At 40.4% G+C, this 23429-nt stretch overlaps 1 protein-coding gene across 1 annotated transcript in view; it reads left to right on the forward strand.

The window, feature by feature from the left end:
• CCDC197 (coiled-coil domain containing 197) overlaps positions 1–23429 on the forward strand; it is a 259467-nt gene that overhangs the window by 201297 nt on the left and 34741 nt on the right. Inside the window, exon 7 of the mRNA XM_086937717.1 lies at positions 19169–19279. Within this exon, the coding sequence (XP_086793843.1) occupies positions 19169–19279 (111 nt within the window). The remainder of the gene's footprint in view (positions 1–19168; positions 19280–23429) is intronic.

Consider the following 23429-nt stretch of genomic DNA (forward strand, 5'->3'; position numbering starts at 1 on the left):
GACACGATTCCAAACGTAAACATGGTCGTCAAATTTGAACAAAAATAAAAATTTGCTATCTAGATGCAGCGGGATGGAAAAGAAAGCACGGCATAAATCAATTACAGTGAACCATCCTGTTCCCCATGGTATTTGATACAGAATCACAGCTGGATTTGGTACTACTGGGCAACACGGGACAACAATTTTAATAATTTTACAGAGGTCTTGGACCACCCTGTACTTTCCCTTTGGTTTTGTTATGCCAATTATAGGTGAATTACATGGACTGCTCATTATTTCTTCCAGAATACCTTGTTCAAACAAACGCCCTATTTCTAGTGCAACTCCTGCTTTTATTTTGGGACTCATTTTTGTATTGTCGAATATTTGGGTAAACTGCACCTTCTTTCACTGTCACTTTTATGGGATCGACATCTGCCATTAGGCCCACCTCTTTTGCAGTAAAATCCCACACATCAGGATTTACAAAAGTTTTTAGTTCTCCTGGTAAATCTTCTAGAGTCATCTTTTTGATTTCTGCTTCTTGTCTGGCTAGCATAATTTTATACACACCATCTTCATCTGGAGTCTGAATTTCAACACCGTTTGGTGTACAAAAGAGTGTGCAGTTAATTTTGCACAGTAGATCCCTTCCTAATAAGTTTACATGGCTAGAATCGAATACTACGAATGTGTGCATTTCTCGGAAGTTGCCAATACAAACTTCCATAGGTTCTGTGACAGGGGTCCTAATTTGTTTATTAGAAACGCCCACTACTTGGATCGCTTCTCCCGAGAGGGGTAGGTTTGGGATGTCTACTGTTCTCATAGTGGAACGGGTTGCACCAGTGTCCAACAAAAAGGTAACATCATTCCCCTCCACTTCCCCTTCAATGTAAGCACCTGACTGATTTACTGGTAAGGATGCGGCAAGTATGCAATCCTCTTCCCCCCCTCTCAGGCACCGTCAGTATGTTATCTTCCAAAAATGTGTCCTGTAAAAGAAACTGTGGGGTTACCGTATTTTTCTTACCACTTCCCTCTCGAAACCTGGTGTCCACACTGTATTTTGGTTGACTCACAAAATCTGGCAGAGGGGCTTGAGGTAACTAATTCTGTATTACCTGTTGGCCGCTGTCTCATTGACACCTCATTCTGCATCTGTGGATTTAAATTTTGAGTTTGGACATTATTATTCTATAATAATTTACACTTGTTTCTCCAATTCCCTAATTTTCTGCACCCATGACAAGGAAACTTTTTCTTTCCCTCTTCTTTACTCATTTTCCCTCTGGGTTTGCCCCCACTTCCTTCACCTTGGCCTTCCCCTCTTTCTGATTATTTGCTTGCTGACTTAATTGAAGTTCCTGTTGTTCTGCCATTTTAACTTGAGCCCACATTACTTTTTCTTCTAATTTCTTTTGCTAATTAATCATATTCATCGTCACAGTATTTTGCATACTTCGTCAACAGGCTTCGCTTGCCAACACAGTTTATGCTCTTTAATCGTTTGGGAGATTTCAGGTTATAGTCCAGACACAAACCGATAAATAAAATGTGTCATGTCTTTATTATCAATGTTTTCTAAACAACTGTACTGTTTAAATACCTGCAAGAGGCGTTCATAATATGCATGTACAGATTAATCTTTATTTTGGGTGGTTCTGTCTAATTTAGGCCAATCAGTTTCTTTTGGGGGAATTTTCCCTTTTAAGTAAGTTCACCTGATTATATTTTTTCATCACCTCCCCTGACGGGGCTCCTGTCTTTGGGTCTCTAGGGTATTCATCATTAGGCCAATCTACTGTAATTTTACACTCGGACCACAAATCAGCCGGAAAAACGATGTCAAATAAACCATCTAAATCTTTTAACAGCACTTTTGACACCATCACAATCCTTTCAACTTGTCGGTACCATTCTACAGGTTTTTCTCTAAGCTTTGGGAAATCATTAGTAAATGATCAAATAACATGAGACATTTACATAACCTCCTCCTAGCACTTCTCTAATTGGACACAACCTTTCGACCTTTTCTGCTTCTTCTAGTAAAGACTGAGATAACAAATTAAGACCTGACACATTCATGTTTTCCAAACCTTTGTCAGAAAATTCAGCTCTATACGGTTTCTGCAATAACTTTGATTCACCAATGTCAATTCCCATTTCCAAAGCCAAATTCATTAACTTTTTATGATATATTTTTGTACTGCGAGTAATACTTCTGCATATAAACAACAATTCATCTTCATCAAATGAGTTCAGTCTGTCCAGTCCCACATTTCCTGTTACCATTTCTTCTAATTCCACCCTCAATTTGAATATGTCCAATACCTTCATCTGTGATTTAGGCTTCTCTATGTTTCGAGTCCATCTATCTAATTCTTCTGGGCTTACTACAGTTGCATGTCTCATTCCTGAGGATGTCTCAATCTGTACCTCTTTTGAACATGGGGGTGTAATTTTCCTGATCGAATCCCTACTGGTTCTCGTATAGGTAAATTCATTAAGGAAATTACCGACTCACATTCACTTACTTGATCATCAACTATTAGGGTTTCTTTTCTTGACTGAACTGTGGGTGTAGTCAGAACGGAGTTTTAGAATTAGCTTGCTTATCTCCATATAAGGAACTACGGGACCTATAGTTACAGGTATTGTCAATGCTTCAGGACTTGTTTTTAATTGTAAAATTTTCTGAATTAATTCATTACGCTGCTTATTTAAAGCTTCCTTTTCTCTCTCTTGAAGTACCTTTTCTAATGAGGTTTCATGTATAACCTGCGGAACTAAAGGTGGTTGTAAAAACGGAGCACTAGGAGTAACTATCTGAGTTTCTTCTTGATAAGGTGGCAAAGTTTTAATTAACAAGTCATCTAAATAATCATCATCCGAATCACCACTAGTCATTAAATTTCTCATTTTCCCTGTACTTTTACTTCCTAAGGGTTCTTCTGTGGTAAAAACAGGATATAAGGTTTCCACTAGCATGGACTGTCTCCATCTTTCATTTGCTTATCTCTTGTCTCTTTTGGAAATCTGGGATGAAAGTTACTCCAATTCCTGTCACTTCTTGATCTGTCTCGCTCAAATGCCTCTGTCTCCCATTCTTCCAATGCTTCATACTGTGTTAATCTTGGTCTGGGATCTAACTTATTCATGCAATTTCTTAAGTTATACAAAATTCTACCATTGAAGGTACCATGTTCTGGAAATGCCAAAATACCGTCTTCCTTAGTGTCCTCTATCCAGTTCTCTAACCACACACGTGTGATAGCCCCTTTCTACCATCATGTATGATGCAGGCGTATTAGGTTGTGGTCCCTTCTCTAGTTTTAATAACTTTGTCTTTTTTTAAATAATTCTTTATTCTTTTGAAAAGTGACATCTTTCTCTTTTCTCCGTACATGATATAAGGTCTTTCACTAATTTGTTGTACAAGAAGTCAATTATTTCAATTAATTCAGTTTGTTTACTTTCCAGAAATATTTCGCCAATACCAGCGCGTCTCTTAATTTTAATGACCAATGCGGTTTAGACTTACAATAAGCGTTAACCAATGATTTTGCGGCTTTTCTGTGATGTGAATCTCACTCTCTGCACTCACTCCTCCTTTACAATTTTCTCACGACTACACACCCGCTGTTTCTACCAATACCAGCGCAGCTCTCTCTGACATCAGTGTAGCACCCGCAACTGACTCCCTCCTTTGCAAGGTAATACGACAATTCAATTTCTTTACATTTCATTAATTAACAACATAAACACATTCGCTACTGTGCCTGATTGACTAAAAAGGAAAGACAATTTCTTTCACAACGAGTAAACCTAATTCCTTCTACTCTCCATGCACTGCGAGTAAAACAACCTTCCGTTCACTCTTCACTTAAGCAAAAAGAACCTGCTACTCCTTCAGAATTACCCTTTCTAGGTGATATAAGACCAAAGTTTTATCAGGGAACTCCTTGCTACCAATCACTCTCGCAATTAGGAAAAATAAACCCTAACTAGTGCTTTAAGTTTTACCTAACTTTACACACCTATTCTTCAAGGCAAGTAACCTCACTGCAGTGTGACTTCTATTTACCAACTGCTTTCTTTATCTCGGGATATTCCAGACAACATTTAACAACACAAGCAGTTTTGGTTAGCACGTAAATCAATAAACAATCAATAATCAATAGCCAATACACAACTAACTACCTAGTTTTAACTAATCCCTAACCATAGCTCTGCTACCAAGAAAAGTATACTGATAGAGTGCGCAGGGACCTACTAGCTCAGTTTACCATACTCACATGGGACCCATACAACATTCACACTTTGAACTAGCAGTCCTGCCTAACCAATTACTAAATGTAGTCACTCTATCAGTTTGCCCAGAGGTTCGATTTAGGACCTATACCTGTAAATCATGACTTACCAATCCTTGTCACCTTACTATAAGTCCTGTGAATCAGAGAGTTAGAATAAACAGGTAGTATTTAAACACATTTACGTTTTCTGTAATAACCACAGACCGTTTTCTGTAATAACCACAGACTCGGGGAAACTTTTCAAACGTTGAGAGAGAGAGATTTTCTGAGTCAAATGAATAAAGGCCACAATCTTGTGACCATAAATTTTACAAACAAAAATATATCAGTAGGACATAAAGTTTGTAAGAAATCACAGTAAAACCTTTAGACATTCGTACCTGGGAAGGGTGAGAAAGAAAAATAGCACAAGGACATACCACGTGGATTATATTTACCTAGAATGTTGCAATGAACAATCCTGGTCACAGGCTGGGGCAAAGAGATCAGGACCAGGCTTCCGACTAATCAGGTGCCTAAGGGACAAGATAGGTGCAGATCAGGACAGGTGACCTCAGATAAGTGCAACGCCAGCGTCACACCCCTCTCTCTAAGAAAGCCAATTAGTACCCCGATTGGGTAATCGATTCTTCTAACAGAGTGCTCCACCAGCACCTCTGTTCTAGATCTTCTATAGCATGTGTTGGGTCAGTCACGGGTCAGCTATTCGGACAAGTCAGACAATATCTCTATATAAACCTACCTTAGTTATACCATTTCAAGGGCAATGTACCACTCCTAAATGCTGCAAATCTATGTGTTCCCCTTCAGTGATCACACCATACTAAGATGATGTAATTTCAGTTTGATTCATATTGATTGAATCCCAACCCACAAATTACTTTCCCATGATTTTTTTCCGCCCAACAATGCGGTTCAACAAGTTTGATACAATTTATATAATTTCAATTCCTTCAGAGGTCAGAAGGGCGTTTTCTCATAGACATCGTGGGTAAGATGCTTATTCGCCGAGGTACAATGCCAATGCTTCAGCAATTTCGGAGTCAGAGTGCGCATGTACAGCCTCGTCCAAGATGGAGGATGTGACAGTTTAGGCCCAAAGTACGAGCTATCAGCAAAGTCAAAAAGAAACATATTAGAATACAAAAATAAATCAATGCACTGTATACCACTTATCTCTACTCTAACCCCATTACTTTATCTTAACTTGTGCATTAATAGTTAAGCAGAACGAACAAGCTTAGTACAAGCTGCAGCATAAGCGTTAGCATGTGAAATTTAAAGCAGCCATTTCTGGCACTAGTGCGCAGAAGCAAAGATTTCTCACCAAAGCAGAGAGGTACGTCATGCCATGTAGATGTGAAAGACGCATGCGCAGAAGGTTTCCCGCGTTTTCGGCAGCCATTTTAATTCACTTGAGTTAATATTAGTAAAAGCAAATAGGTAAGCTTCACCTAGATACTAGAAATGTCATGTAGTGCAGATGTTAGTAAACAAAACATGTTGGTTAATATATTACAGGTTATTTAGAGAGGGCTGAGTACAAGCAAGTTTCTGTATATGTGAAACCTTGCTCCATCATATGCACTGCCACAAAGGGAGCTGGAATGTACAGTACATTCCTGAATAGGAAACGGGTTGGTAATTCAGTTGTCAACCAGACCGTTCGACCTGGCATATTTGGTGTGTTTTTCCCCTGTCTTTTTTTGCTTCAGACCTACTGTCTTTGACTGCGTGATGCATTTTGATTTTGCTGGTTTCAGAACTCTAGGTACTTTACCACTGCTGATCAGTGCTAACATGCAAGTACTGCCTGTGTAAATTGTGATTATGATTGGTTACCCATGATTGGCATTTTAGATGTGCTGTTAAGTAAAGTGCACTGTGTGTGCCCAGGACCTGTAATCCCTATACTACTAGTGGGCCTGCAGCTCTGATTGTGCCACCCACATGCTAAGCCCTGCAAACATGTCTCAGGCCTGCCACTTAGGTGTCAGTGAGTGCAGTTTTATACTGCTAGGCCAAAACCTTCCCTTTTACTACATATAAGACACCAGTAAGCTAGGCCCAAGGTAGCCCCATGGGCAGGGGGCAGTGTATGTGAAAGGTAGGGCATGTACAGGTGTGTTTCACTTGTCCTGAAAGCGAAATACTGCTAATTTTGTTTTTCACTATTGCATGGACTATCTCTTGTATAGGTTATCATTAGAACGGTCTTGTAACATCTCATAACTGTAACTATGGAAGAAGATAATAGAAGAGATGGGAAGCTGTAAAGATTTGGAGTTTCGGCTCATTAAACTCAGAATTTAAAAATACATCTTTTAGTGAAGGTGGGTTTTAAATTGAATGTTTGAAAATTAACTTTTAGAAAGTGGGCATTTTCTTGCTTTACCTTTCAGTGTCTGCCTGTCTGTGGAATCAACGTCTGATATAGACTGACAGTTGGGTTGTTTGTGCATTCACTCTAGACAGTCACACAAAGGGAGCTGTGGTGTGCTCTGCATATCCTGATAGCCCATCACCAAGCTGATGGGCTTTCTTAAGCTAGAATACACCTTAATAGGGCTGTTCCTGTCCTCTCACAACGCTTTCTCCCTCCCCCCTGTAGTGTGTCTGGAGCCAGGTCAGGGTAAGGCAGGCCTTGTGCACTACAAAGACTTTCCTTTGAAGTTAGGCTACTTCAAAGGCAGAAACTGGTATAAGTACCAGAGCTGTGACACCATAACTTTAGAACACATCTGGACTAAGAGGAGATTCTGCCAAGAAAAAGAGCTGGAGAAGCTGTAGGAGGAGAACTACCACTCTGCTTGTTGCTGTGTTATGCTGGCCTACTGCTTGCTGTTTCTAAGTTGGAGAGTGAAAGGACTGGCTTTGTTTTCAATATCCTGCATGCCAAGTTCTCCAAGGACCTGTGTGTGCTTGTCCCCTGTTAAGAAGTCTCAGGGCCATCAAAGACTTCATCTGCAGCCCCTGAACTCCTTTTCAGGGAGTTCTGTCCTGCTAAGTGGTGCCAATTCCAGGTCTGGAATTGTGGCTTCTGCTGCTAGAAAAGAAGAAAATCCATTCAGTAGTCTTTAGCGCCTGTTTTTCTGTGTGGTCGATAAATCAACACAGTTCCGTGGAGCAACCAAAGAATCAATGCAGAGCCTGCCTTGCAGCTCCAACATCGCTGGACCGCGAATCCCGAGCACCATGTCTAAGACGTCCGAGGCAGCCACTCCAACTCTGACGCAGAACCTGCTGTGCAGCTGAAGATTCAAGGCATCACCTGCTCGCGGCTGGGAGAATCGACGCAGCACCTGTTTAGCCGCTGCCGCATCAACCCCAGCACGCCTAGATTTTCCACTAATCCCACCTGTGCGCAAAGTCTGCATCAACGTTGCCCAGCAGCAAGGAACCGAGCCTGGTTGTCCGAAATCCGACCATCCCCTCCCCTCGCAGAAGGGAATCGATGCTTCACCTGCACTGAGAGTAAGGAATTAACGCATCGCTGTATTTCTGGTGCCTCGTCTCCCCTGCGCCTGGTTCCATCTTTTGATTTTGATACATCCTGGGTACTTTGCACTGAAAAGTGACACATCCACAGTTTTCTATGAACTGATCTGTTTGAACCTTCTGAAAGTGATAACTATACTTTTGTATATTGGATTTTTTGTCATTATGGTCTTCTTTTATTTAGATAAAAATTGGCTACTTTACTAAATTGTTGTGGTGTCCATTTGTAGTGTTTTAACTGTGTTACTGTGTATGTTTTGTACAAATGCTTTACCCATTGCATCTGAGATAAGCCTGACTGCTCGTGCCAAGCTACCAAGGGGGTGAGCAGGGGTTATCTTGGGTTTGTAATTCCCTTACCCTATTTAGAATTAGGGTCCCTACTTGGACAGGGTACAAGCCACTGCCAACTAGAGACCCCCATTTCTAACACAAACCAATTGCTTACAATATATAGAGAAGGAATTTACATCAGCCCTTCAAACCATTGGCTTATTTGGATTAGCCTCTTTTAACCACTACCTTGAGGCATTGTTATTCACATCTTAGATCAACCCAGAATAATATTTCCAACTCACCTTCAAGCTTTCACTGTTTATTGTATCAGTCTGCCTCTTATCATGAATTCGCATTACAGTGCATGAGTGGCTATTTTACATAAAAAGATACAATGAATTATCAAATGTTTTACTGCAGATGGCTGTGCACTTGATATAGCCTCCAAATTGTTTTTGTATCTCACAGGATGATCATCTTGGTATCAGGCCATCCCCATGTGATAAATAAAGGAGGCGCAGGAGATGCAGACATGTTAATACATGTTTATTTTATCAGAATTGAATGAAGTAGAACATAAGCAGGACTAATATTAAGATTCCCTTGCTATCCAGATAGCCATGTAGTCCTGCATTTATGTCTATATAGGACTATAATTAAACTTGTTTATAGTCCTGCAATGAGTTGTGTGTCTTCCACATAGAAACAAATACAGGTGTGTGTTGAACATTCCCGATAGCAAGGGAGCCTTAATTTTAGACCTGATGATTCTGTATGTGTAGAAAACTAAGCATGGTTCTTTCAGGTCACATAAATAAAACAGCAATGTTTTCCTTTAAAATAACCTGGAAGGCTTAATGCCTCACCCCAACTCCATCATTTATCACTTCTAAAGCATCAACTGATTAAAGATGAGCTTTTCTCCAACTTGGACTTGGGAGTAACAAATACCACTACTACCATCACCCATACCACCACCACCAATATTTTCACCAGTAATACATCACAGCCATTATCAATGCCACCAACACACTTCAGATACTACTACCGATACCACCAATTTTACATTACCACCACTAATACCTTAACTGCCAATATCACATTACCACCAATACCGCCAATAATTGTATGTACACCATCACATATACTACACAATCACCAATTGTTAAAAGAATGGGATTCCTGGTTGGCTCAGGCATGCACTCAGGCCAGGCAGAAACTACCACTCTAGTGAGGTCAAGCTATTTATGCATTAAAAGATAACCTGTGCTCACCCTCTGGTAGCTTGGCATAAAGCGGTCAGGTTTATCTAAAGCGGCAATGTGTAAAGTATTTGTGCAACACACACACACACAGTAACAAAATTAATACACCACAAAAAGACTCCAGACAGGTTTAGACAAGTAGAGAATATCTATCTGTGCAAAATAAGACCAACAAGAAAAAATCAACTCAATAGAAGTCGAGATATGAATTTTTAAAGATTAGATGTAAAAACAGTGCTTAAAAGTCAATAGCGTTAAAAGGTTGCTTCAGGGCATGTTATGCCAGGATAAATACAAAGTTCAGGCCGACCACGATCGACAGCAGGAACCAGACTGGTCTTGCTGAAGAAATACCTTGGCTGGAGCAAGTGTTGATGCCGAGAGCCTACTGAGTTGTCTTTGATCCACGCAAAGGGGGTCCCGAGCAGGCTTTGGATCTGATGTTGTCGAGCAGCCCCTGCGCTGGCCTTTAAGGGCAATGCGGCGGAATTTCTCATGCACGTTAGGGCGCGATGCATAATTGTTTTTTAGAAAACAGCGGCAGAACCCAGAACTTGGAGGGGGCACCTCAGGCAAGGGTAGGACTCATATAAGGTAGAGTCCACCAGGACAAGAAGTATTGCAGGAAGTCTTTTGAGGCCCTGACATTTCAGAAAACAGGAGGCAATCCAGCAAGCCCTTGAAGACATCTTGGAAGGTAGGCAAAGTCCGGATCTCCTACCAGCAGAGTCAGGGAGCAGCAAACAGCAGGGCAACAAGCAGAATAAAAGTCTTTCCAGAAAAGCATTCAAGTTGAGCCCTTTAAGCATCCCAGTGGTCCTTATGAGAGAGGTTCAGTTCAAGATCCAGAAGTGTCTGATTTTAGTATGTCAGAGACCCAGTACTTATACCCAAAAGTGCCTTTGATGTAGGAGTGACTTCAAAGGAATTCTCTGAAGTGCAAAAGTATCCCTTTCAACCCAGTCCTGTCTGTCACGCTACCTGTGGAAGGTAAATCAGTGCTTTGTGTGTGGACAGGACACTACCTATTGAAGTGTAGGTGTTATCCCCTCCCATTCCTCCCTGCACAGGAAGACCCATCAGAATTCAGATGAATGCAGACGAGTGCTCAGAATGCAGATGAGCCTCGCCTTCCTGTCTTTGTGGCTATCTAAAGGGAATGCACAAAGTGTAGCTGTCACCTGGCCAAGATGTGTATTGGAGAAAGGCTGTCAGGCACAAAGGCCAGTAAGTACAGAAAAATGTCCACTTTCTAAAAGGCGCAATTCTAAAACAATAATGTTAAACCCAACTTCACCAGTAAGGAGGCTTTTTCATTAACATTCCAAACATGTCAAACATGAAAAAGCTACTTGTTAGAAATGGGGGTCTCTAGTTGGCAGTGGCTTGCACCCGGTCTAAGTAGGGACCCTTCCTTCTAGTCAGGGTAAGGGGATGACACAGCTGAATCTATGACAGAATATCGACGGACAGAATATCAACCTACAGCAATCTCGACGCTGGAATATCGAAGGTAAGTATATCGACACCCAATCTACAACATGGTAAGTACAAAAATATCAAAACTAAAATATTGATGTTAAAAGCATCGTAATTAAAAATATTGGGGTTTTTTTCTGTAAAAAACAAAAGTTAAATAAAGTAAATAATATTTATAAATAAATTAAACATATTTAAACATATTTAATAATGTTTACAATTAATAAATAATACATATTTAATAATAAAACTTTAATTAAAAATAAACATACAATATATAATATATACTTACTTAATAACAATATTTATTAATTATTTTTATTAATTATAAATTAATAACAAATACCATAAATTACAAATACATCTACACACATAAAATAATAACATAAATAAAAATAATTAATTCTGTTTAATAAATTAAAAAAATACATTATCTAAAATAAAACAAAAAATATTACATACATAAATAATAAAAAATACTATTTAAAGTCCCAAAAAACTGCATTAATGAAAACATTGGATAGCGTAGAATGTAAAATTACTGTTCCCACTCCAGTAAATTACACAGTAGAGAAAGCATTAAATAGCATAGGGGTAAACATTACTATTCCCACTCCAGAGAGTGCAAAAGTAGGGAAAGCGTTGGATAGCGTAGAGGTTAAAACTTACTATTCCCACTCCAGAGAGTGCAACAGTAGGGAAAGCGTTGGATAGCGGGTGGGTAAAAATTACTATTCCCACTCCAGTGAGTGCAATAGAAAGGAAAGCAGTGGATAGCGTAAGGGTAGAAATTACTATTCCAACTCCAGAGGGTGCAACAGTAGTTAAAGCGTTGGATAGCGGGTGGGTAAACATTTGTATTCCCACTCCAGAGGATGCAACAGTAGGGAAAGCGTTGGATAGCATAAGGGTAAAAATTACTATTCCAACTCCAGACTGTGCAACTATAGGGAAAGCGTAGGATAGCGTAGGGGAAAAAATACTATTCCCACTCCAGAGAGTGCATCAGTAGGGAAAACGTTGCATAGCGGGTGGGTAAAAATTACTATTCCCACTCCAGTAAGTGCAACAGTAGGGAAAGCGTTGGATAGCGTAACGGTGAAAATTACTATTCCAACTCCAGAGGGTGCAAGACTAAGAAAGCGTTGGATAGCATAAGGGTAAAAATTACTATTCCAACTCCAGAGGGTGCAACAGTTGGGAAAGCGTTGGATAGCGTAAGGGTAAAATTTACTATTTCAACTCCAGAGGGTGCAACAGTAGGGAAAGCATTGGATAGCGTAGGGATAAAAATTACTATTCCAACTCCAGAGGGTGTAACAGTAGGGAAAGCGTTGGATAGCGTAGGGGTAAAAATTACTATTCCAAATTCAGAGGGTGCAACATTAGGGAAAGCGTTGGATAGCGTAAGGGTAAAAATTACTATTCCAACTCCAGAGGGTGCAACAGTAGGGAAAGCATTGGATAGCGTAGGGGGGGGAAATTACTATTCCCACTCCAGAGAGTGCAACAGTAGAGCAAACGTTGAATAGCAGGTGGGTAAAAATTACTATTCCCACTCCAGTGAGTGCAACAGTAGGGAACGCGTTGGATAGCATAAGGGTAAAAATTACTATTCCAACTCCAGAGGGTGCAACAGTAGGGAAAGCGTTATATAGCATAAGGGTAAAAATTACTATTCCAACTCCAAAGGGTGCAACAGTAGGGAAAGCGTTGGATAGTGTAGGGATAAAAATTACTATTCCAACTCCAGAGGGTGTAACAGTACAGAAAACGTTGGATAGCGTAGGGATAAAAATTACTATTCCAACTCCAGAGGGTGCAACAGTAGGGAAAGCATTGGATAGCGTAGGGGGAAAAATTAATATTCCAACTCCAAAGGGTGCAACAGTAGGGAAAGCGTTTGATAGCGTAGAATTTAAATTTAACATACTTATAAATAATTTTTATATTTAAAATAATGTACAATTACATTTTTAAATAAATCTACATCATTTACAAACAAATAATAATTATTAAAAGCAATTACATTGGAATGTTTATTTAACAATAAATTATCAACAAATACCAATAAATATTAATTATTAAATATTACTCACCAAATAATAAATATTATTGAATTAAATAAATTTCATTACATAAAAATATGATTTAAAATTAATTCACAATTAAATATTATTAAACAATATACCAAATAATACTTTTTTTTTAAATAAAATATTGATTACCAATTAATTACAAATATTTTTCAATTAATAAGAAATAATTACCAATTAAAAATATTAACTCCAATTAACACAATTATTTCCCTATTAAAAAATGAATTACCAATTAAAAAAATCATTTCCCAATTACAAACATGAATTACCAATTTAAAAAATGTGTTAACAATTAAAAACATTAATTACCAATTTAAAAAATAAATTATCAATTAATATAATAATTGTCAATTAATAATTAATTTAAAATAAATTATTTATCCATAACAAAAAATTATAAATCAATAATTAATAACAAATAAATTACTTACCAGCCAATTCCCCTATAAACCCACAACCCACTACAGAAATAATAACAAAATTATTAAAAAATAATTTATAATTCCTATACAATAATAATTAATTTAGTATATTTAAATTACTTCCCACCCTATTCCCCTATAAACACACAACCCTCTCGGGTACTAAAACATCAAATTTACTTACAAATAACATTAAATACCAATTAAATAATTAATTTATCAATTAAAAAAATTAATTGCCAATTAATAATTAATTCATCAATTAATATAATTAATTGCCAATTAATTAATTCATCAATTAAAATAATTATTTGCTAATTAATCATTAAGTTAAAAATACTTATCCATAAAAATAAAAAATCATTAATTAATTACAATTGAATTACTTCCTACCCAATTCCCCTATAAACCCACAACCTGCTACAGAAATAAAAACATACATTAATTAAAATTAATTTAGAATTCCTAAAAATTAATAATTAATTTTGTATATTTAAATTACTTCCTACCCTATTCCCCTATAAACCCACAACCCACTCCGGTACAAAAACATAAAATTTACTTAGAAATAACATTATTAATATATAAAAATAATACACATATAATTAAAAAAAATTAATATACTTATACTTATACTTAACAAAAACATATTACACATACATAAATAAAAACATAAAAATAATACAAATATCGATATTAGTAACATCGAAATTAGTTACATCGATACATATGCTATCGATATTACTAACTTCGATATTACTTACATCGATATAAATAAATTCGATATTACTTTCCTTAGTGTCGATATTCTGTCCAACGATATTCTTGACATCGAAATCCTGTACCTTTGATATTTGCAACACGATATTTGTGTAGGTCGACAATTAGGACTCGATATTTTGACTGTGTACCGTCACAGCTAAGGTAACCCCTGCTTATCCCCTTGGCTTATCTTAGAGGCAATGTGTAAAGCATTTGTACATAAACACACAATAACACAGAGAAAACCCTACAAATGAACACCACACAATTTTAGAAAAATAAATAATGTTTATCTAAACCAAACAAGACCAAAACAACAAATATTCAACATACATAGCTCAAAATGTCACTTTTAAAAGGTTTAAACAATTCTGTCCATAGAATTCCATGGACACATTAATTGTAGCACAAAGTACCTCTGATGCATCAAAATCTAAGACGAAAAACAGCTACAAAGGAGGAAAGCGTCAGAAAAAAGTGATGCATTGGTTCTTGAGTGGAAATGGAGGCGTCCATTCTGCTGCACGCAGAGAAGTGTTGCGTTGATTCCTTACTGCAAGGAGAAGCGTTGCGTCAATTTCCAAAGGTGACTCCTTTCCGGGGGGCAATGCATTGCAAACTTGGCATACAGATGCGATGCGTGGAAATCAATATGCAATGGGGTCGCAGTGGCAGCGGCAAAACAGGCGCTGCGTCGATTCTTCCAGCCACAGACGGGTGATGTGTCGATTATTTCAGAGTCGGAGCCGGGGTCGCGGACGTCAGAGAGATGGGACTCTGGACTCAGGTTCCGGTTGTTCTTCGGGCTGCGAACAGGCGCTGTGTCAATTTTTCACCCACACCTTGGTGATGCATTGGTTTTTCAACTGCGTGGCAAACTTGCAGCGGATTTTCAAGTGTTGAAGCTGCAGAACCACCTCTAAGGGCCCAGAACTGGAATTGTCACCACTTGGCAAGTTAGAACTCCCAGCAGTGGAGTTCAGGGATGCTGCAGGTGAAGTCTTTGATGGTCCTGAGTCTTCTTAACAGGAGGCAAGCACACACAAGCTCTTGGAGAATCTTCTCAAGCAAGACGCAAAACCGCAAAGTCTAGTTTTTGTCCTCTCCAAGGCACATGCAGCCACTGCAGGCCAACCCAGCAAAGCAACACAGCAAAGGAGCAGTACTCCTTCTTACAGCACTCCAGGTCTCTTCTTGATCTATAAGTATTAAAAACATCTGAGGTTATAGGCCCAATACTTATACCCCTGTTTGCCCTTTGAAGTGGGTGTACTTCAAACAATAGTCTTTGTAGTGCACAGATCCTGCCTTACCTGGTCTTTGCTCCTACCACACTACAAGGGGGTAGAAGCAGCATTGTGAGAGGCCAGGCACAGCCCTATTCAGGTGTCAGTGACAACTCCTCCCGCCACTCTAGTTCGGAAACACCCATCAGCCTGGTGATGGGCAATCGGGACATGCAGGGCACAACTCAGCTCCCTTTGTGTGACGGTCTAGAGTGAATGCACAAACAACACTGTTGTCAGTCTAAACCAGAAGTTGATTCCACAGGCAGGCAGAGGCAAGTGGCATTTTCAAATACACAATTTAAAAACCACCTTTCCTGTTTTTAAATTCTGAGCACAGAAAGCCCAAACTCCTTTTCTCCAACTCTTCTCTACACTTGTAAAATGTTTCAAGGCAGCTCCAATGATAACTTATGGGAGAGCTAGTCCTTGAAATAGTATTTCTCTATCAGGACATGTAAAAGACACCAGTACATGTCCTACCTGTCACCTACACTGCACCGTGCCCATGCGGCTACCATGGACCTACCTCAGGGGTGCCTTACATGTAGTAAAAGGAAAGGTTTGGGCCTGGCAAGTGGGTATGCTTGCCAGATGGACACGGCATTTTAAAACTGCACTTGCAGACTCTTGAATGGCAGGCCTAAGACATGGTTAAAAGGCTAATCATGTGGGTAGCATAACCAGTGGTGTAGGCCCACTAATATCATTTGATATATAGGCCCTGGGCATACAAAGTGCACTTTACTAGGAACTTACCAGTAAATCAAATATGCAAATCATGGATAACCAATAATAATAACAATTTACACAGGGAATACTTGCACTTTAGCACTGATCAGCAGTGATAAAGTGCCCAGAGTACACAAACCAGCAAAAACGAAGTTCAGTACAGTAAAAAATACAAGCGGTAGAGGCAAAAAGACAGGGGAAACACGCCAAGGATGTCAGGGCTAACACTACTCCTCTCTGATTAGGAATTATAGCTTAAAATGTATTAATGAATCCAAAATGCTGGTCCATGAGAGGGGTAGGCCTCACAGTTGTGAAACATGAAATAGGCTGTTTGTCACTACCAGAACATGCAAAACATAAAGTTACATGTCCTAACTTTTACTTACACAGCACCCAGCAAAAGTAGTTTTAAAAGCAAAGTCAAAGTCGCAGTAAACTGCACACACAGGCCCTGCAGTGGCAGGCCTGAGACAGGTTTTAAAGGCTATTTGTGTGGGTGGCAAAATCAGTGCTGCAGATCCACTCTTGCGATACAAAAGGGGGTGGTGATGGACGGAGCATCTGAATCAATCAAACACTCACACCCAGTCAAAAGATCTGGGTTTAATCCATCACCGTTCTTTAGCCCACTCTGCCACCCCATTTCAGATATGGCTTTATGCAAATCAGTCTGACCCTGTGCCTCATGGGAACAGTCCAGCCCGAACTGCCAAGCCATGTCTTCCCTTGACCGGAAACAAGCTTCCGAGGACTGGTTTCTGGCATTCCAGCCGTCTTCAGCCCGGCTTGCTTGAATCCAATTCAAAATTATTTGGCAGAAATTGGGTGACCATCCATTGCAGAAGTCACTGTATGTCTGTCAAATGCTCAGGAGGGGTGGTCTTCTGTTTGCTAAATACATCCAGCATCTAAAAGACAAGAATCATGATGCAATACAGTTGCAGGATAGAAAATGACATGGCTCACAAAATCTCTTAAATACTGTGATGGCTTCTGACTACATTGAAAAAGTCTTTCAGTAGATGGCACTTTATTGCAACTGTGCAAGCCTCAACTACTGTTTGCAAACTAGTGCAGAGTCATCCACCAAATGTGTCTACTTTCACAATGGAGAAACTTCAGAGTGCATGATTGAGCAGATCCCCTAGTCCCGATAGAACAAGCAGTCATTTTACATGGAGGTTGCCATGGTGCTTACAGTATGCCAGTATGCCACACATCCTAATGCCCAATTGAAACTTCAAAGCTTTTAAGCAGTGAAACCTGAGACATAAGAAGACCCATGGTTTTTCCACACACCCTCTGGTCCAGACATAATGGAGCCAGAAAGCTTAGTCCATCATTTGACCTGGGTTACGAAGAAAGTATTGCAACAAACTGACATCGCCAATGCCTTCTCTTTTTCTCCCCTATCATTTTCAACTTGACAAATTGCTTTGTTGTCGTCAGGCAATGTACCTCACAAACTCAAACATGTCATTATAATGCCTCTCCTAAAAGAACAGATTTGCATCAAGAAATCCTTTCCTTCCATATCCATATATGTGGCCTTCCCTGCACCATAAAAGGCACTGAAAATGGTAGGGATTAAATAAGGTATATCACATCTAGAAACCAGCAACCTGTCACTGCTTAAACATTCTCAGGGCTCTGGCTTCAACAAAGCAGGCAGCGCTATAATTCTGCTATATCTCTAAAAGGCTTTCAGTATTCTCATCAGCCATGTTCTGCACAAAGTTTGGACAACACACATAGTTATCAATGAAAATTCCATTCCGTGCGCTAGAGACACGTACTGAGACCTGAGAGGATTGCGGCAGCTTTTCTCAGCAACTCCAGATGAATTTCGTTTTTTAAAATAACTACTGATGAAGGATAATATCCTGAAACAAATGTGTCAAGCGATGCACAGCACTGACCTGCACCAACCTTGGTGAAACACTTCTTAAACAAATCAAGTAAGTATTCAAAGTGAACTGCAGTTACCATAATGCTAAGGGAAGAACGGGCTGGAAGGTGAAGCAGTGTGCTCCAACCCCCCTTCTATCCTCATCAAGAAACAGTGGTCTCTGGAAGGGCTACTCCTCAAGTGGGAAAGCTTCAAGATGAAAAACCAACCACAGCACCATTTCCTTTTGCATGGAAGAAACAATATATTGAATGATTTGCTACTTCTTCTGATCATCAGAAGCGATTATAAATTTGGTTCTTCAGTTTAGACCAAACGCAGCAGGCCCAGCAAGTTTCCCTCTTTATCTCACAAACATCACCGTAGTCTGATGCCATAAGACTTCCAGCTGCACTCTGACTAATTTGCTTCTCATATGTAAGGGCCTGGATATCCTCGTTGGACAATAGGGACTACATCAATGATGCAGGAGGTTCTGGTAGAGTAATAGATTTTTATTTTAAGATGTGGATCACGGGTCGGCCAATCTTTAGAGCAAATTGTAATCACTTAATCAAATATGTATTATTTTATTACATATACTAGCGCATTCACATTCTACAAAATTATGCGAATTCATATGTTTCTAAATATTTTTATAGAAAGTATTTTAATTTAAGTAAATCTCTTCTTTTTAAAGTTGTAATAAGCCACCTTTATTTCTGTGACCAGGTGCATACCAGTGACTTCAAGTGAATACCAGTGACTTCAAGTGAATACAGAGTTTGAATTTGCTGTATAGATATCATCAACATTTGCTTTACATTGCTTGTACAGAGCTCGGACATCCCTGCTTGGGCTTAGCTCATGCATTAAAATAAATATCAGAAATTTATACAAAAAAAGACATACAGTGTAGTCTGTACGGTGCCTCAGCGACTGAGCAACGATATCCCCCTCTATCATAGATACCAGGGTACAGTTTAGTTTTGAGGTTTGTTCTCCCCATTAATGTATTGTTGAGTTACTACAATTCCAGGACATGCCTACAAAAGCCCTTGGTATCCAATATTTCCTTGTTGCTAGCATTGTTAGTAAAAGCATCAAAAGATGCAAATGAAAGTCATTGTTGATTGCCCATGCTTCTCAATTACCTACAGATGATGGACAGTGAACTATCCCGACTTCAAACCGCATATGAAAAACTGCAGGATAAAAACATACAACGGGAAATGAATATCAGCTTAAGCAAAGGCCACTTAAGATACCTGGTAAGGTAGTAAATTTGCATGCTAAGTGTTTTTTGTTTAGTGTAACTTAACCTTAGAGCTCTTTGGCGCTATAAAGGACAGGAGATGTAATATAACCATGAATGCAGGTTGTGTATAATACCTGTATGTTCCTGTCCGTGAGAAATATGCAAGGTCACTGTCACAACAGTCATATTAAATAAGAAATGACAATGTACTCCCAAACGCTTTTGCCTTTGCAACATACTGTTCCACCAACTTCAGCCATTTTCCACCTCATAAGGAGACGACTAACAAATAAGAAGTATTGTTAAACCAATATGTCCGACTTTGGCAAGCTAGTGGGATGGTAAAATAGAAATTTAATTTAAAATGTAAAAGCATTCGTTGATGTGGTCAATATATTTGTATACCTTTTACGTAAAAAGCATTTTGGCTGTATTATGCTTTTTTCATTATTGTTGTGTTGTTTTTACCATCATTTGCAAAGGAGACAAAAAAAATTCATCACCTAACGGTGCATTGAGATGACAATCAGTTTGAATGTTAAGATTCAACCTAAAACTTTTTATTAGCATCTTTAACAAGCATTTGCAATGCAATAGGTCTTGCATTTACGCAAGTTTAAGCTATTGGCATTGTAAATGATAATGCCTTTCATTCATGTTTTAAAAACGAAAACTAAAATAAAAGGCATTGGTATTTGCAATGTCAATAGCTCAAACTCGCGTAAATGCGAGACCTATTGCATAGCAAACGCTTGTTTTATAAACTCTGTGCCAGGACCCTCCACCCTCATACCCCCCCCCCACACTCCTTCCCTACTCTGTCTTTCCTCTGCAGCGAGCAGGCATCTGACCTCCCACATGTTTCCGGAAAGTAAACGATGAATAAATCAAATTACTTTAGAGGCCTCCCTTGAAAGGAGAGTAAAAGTTTCATTTCTGCTTTGCGGGATGACTTTTTCTTTTTCCTAAAACCGGGACATTTGTTGAAACTCAGGGAAAGCGGACGGACACTGGGACAGTCCTCTCAAAACCGGGACTGTCCGGGGTAATCGGGGGACGTCAGGTCACCCTAGTGTAGGACAATCTACCCCTCCCCCACTCTGAGCCCCCCTCCCCAGACAGCAGCGGATGCTTGCCAGGCGCCCAGGAAGGGTCACATTAGGAAATAATGCACATTGGAGTGAAAACACGCCGGCCGCTAGGTGGCGCCCAAGCAGAAAACATCTCCTACAAACTACTAGTCCATGAGCTACAGCAAGCAGTAGAAAACAGATGGATACGTATTAATAAAAGAGAACTCCAAGAGTTAAAAAAAAATGCTTGTTTTAGCGGGGAAGGTTGTGTGCGATTGTGCGAGCAGTACCCAGCGCTACTCTCCAGCCTGTCATGAGTGGATATATGAGCTGTTCTGCATCCTCTCATTGGATGCCCTGTTTCTGCGCTTCCCCCCAGCACCATCTCATGACACCGTGTTCTCTGCGATGCACAACACCCTCTAGTTAGACGCCCTGTGCTGCTTCGCACCCTTTCCAATTGTAGAATGAAGATGGCCTCTTATATACCAGGAAGAGGTATGGGCACAGTACTCAAAACCAGAAAAAGTGAAGGAGCGACATGCGCGCGTAGTAAGCACGCCGTAAGCATGTACATTGGCATGGCCTGCGGCTCGTGCCCTGTGGCGGCGCGTAGAACTCTGTGAAGCAGGTGCTGCTGCAGTTCAGCAGGTGAGAGTGGGCCGAGTCGAAGTTCAAAATGACAGCGGTTCTTCCCGGGAGTACATGCTGGCCCAGCCGAGGGCCCAGAGGAGCCACAGCACACGCATCTTGGGCATCATTCTACGGGTAACAGAGCTACAGGGCCAGTAGGAGAGAAGACATAGAGAAGGTGGAGGGAATGAAAGCGAAAGCACACCATGCGCCATGTTTGTTGTTGAGGGAGACGAGTACGCGTACACTGGCTGGGGGCGGCTGGTGCCTGTGTGTGTGTTTGTTGGCACAGTTACTGCATGCAGCTGGCTTATGTGGATGGAAGGGGAACAGGAGATGTGCACACCGCGTGTCTGTACATGCGTGTTCACGAGCTCCATTTGCCCCTGCACGTGCCCATCTCCTGTCTCCCTCTAGAGGCAAGTCAGCAACAATAGATCTTGCTGGCGACAGCGCTTCTCGCTGTGTCGCCAGGTGCGAGACCTAAAAAGGAGGAGAATGAATCTCCATCTAACTGGGTATCCAAAAAGCATAGCATAGTATGTATGTATGTTATTATTAAAAATTCAATGGACAATAGATGAAGCGTGCTGACAAAAAGCCTGTCTATGTATGTATGTATATTATTTGTGCTTTGTCTGGAAAAACTATAGCCTGGTGAAACAGCTAAAGCTTTTTTCAAAGGCCAGACCTAAATATGGAGTGTCTGTGTCTTCCTCTCATGTAGATCCAGGTTCATTATAACCCTTTTCCGAGTATTGGCCATTGTTGACAATGTCCGTCAGTGTTGGAAAGTGGGTTATTGGTAGGGGCAAATGTAGGTCTGCCACTAGCAATAAGGCCACTAAAACCATGATAGGACTCAGCAAAGGTCTTAAAAAATTATTCCCATGCTCAACCCTTGGTAACGTGGCTGCGAGCAGACAGGCTTAACTTCAAAGACAGGTATGTAAAGCATTTAAAAACACCATTTCAGTAAATAATTAAGACACAACACAAAATAAAAATCCAACACCAATTTATTAAAATAGGTACTATTTGTATCTTTTAAATGGCACCAAAACAAAAAAAATCACTGTATGGAACCAGAGATATGAATTTTTAAAGATTAGTCACTTTCTAGTGCTTAGAAACCAACAGTGTCCCTTTTAGTCATTTCATTTTCTCTGTCAGGGACACACCTTTATAAATTGTTCTGAAGAATTTTCTCACCACTGTGGTAGGCCGCCTTCTTCAGCAAGCGGGGTCCAGTTAGAACACCTTCCTGGTGTGCTGCTTGCGGGTCCCAAAGTATCTAACACCCAATCCAAGGTTCTGGAATCTCCAAGAGGGTCCTTGGAAGTGTGAAACTTCAATTCCACAACACACTTGAGCAAAACCCTTACAAATCCACTGGTACTCCAGGCTTTGAATTATTTGTGGGGCTGTCCAGGTGAGCTCCGTTAACCTGTAGCTTGCAGGGAGTTCCACTCTTGAGTCCGTTGGCAGCAAGGTAATCCACAGTTTCACTTAGTGCAGTCTTCAGAGACCAGGCGTTAGAGTTCCTTGCACAGCAAAATCTTTTCAGCCGGGCACTTCTTGCTTCAGTAAGTTTCAAGCAGCAGATATGGAGGGAGACCTTCCTGTTGCTTCTGTACACCGGATCTCTGGGCATCTCGAGTTAAGGAGAACCACGGGGCTGAACTGACATTTCCTGCCTGTTGTTTAGCGCCTGCCTGCACTGTTATCTCTCGCGTTTCCCGCTTCGCGGGAAACGCTCACAGCTGGTGTGACGTGGACCGAGAGGGGGCATTGAACAACAACGCCCACAATACACCTGGGCCTGAAGCCGCCTCCCCGTCACGCCCCCCACAGGCTGGATAAAGGCAAGACCTGTACCGTGTATCGCGGTACGCGTGTGGTCGGCGCTGGGACAAGGGCGGGACAGTCTTAGACAGTCCTAGACTGGCCGTGACTGGACTGGGACGGCCACTCTGTCCATGCTACTACCAAAGCAAGTTGTCAGAAGTAAGACTATACCATCTATGATTTAAAAACTGTCACCTCGAGCTCGCATTCAGCGCGCACTTATTTGGGTGATACTAGTTTGTGTCGTATCGCAGTGTTTAATATCATTTGAGAATATGTCCATGGAGCTTCAGAGACGCTTAATACCATGGATAACTATATGGTGCAAGTGGTAAAAAAAAAATAAACAGCGAAAGAAGGCAATCGTTAGGCTTGAGTCAATCCCCTGTCCTTCATTTAGGGAGCCCCTCCACCAGCACGCAAATGTCTGATACACCATTGCAAGACCTCAGCACGAACATCCCAGATACCAACCTCCTTGACATTAAAAATCATGACCAAAGTGTAGATCTGCTGGTCGACGTGGAGACAAATGCAGAGTCTGACCCCGAGCCTCATGTAGAATTTATAGCAGAGGAATCCCCACCTTCAGTGCCTGTGACCAGGGCG

This window comes from Lissotriton vulgaris, chromosome 9 (genome assembly GCF_964263255.1).
Source record: "Lissotriton vulgaris chromosome 9, aLisVul1.2, whole genome shotgun sequence".
NCBI lineage: Eukaryota > Metazoa > Chordata > Amphibia > Caudata > Salamandridae > Lissotriton > Lissotriton vulgaris.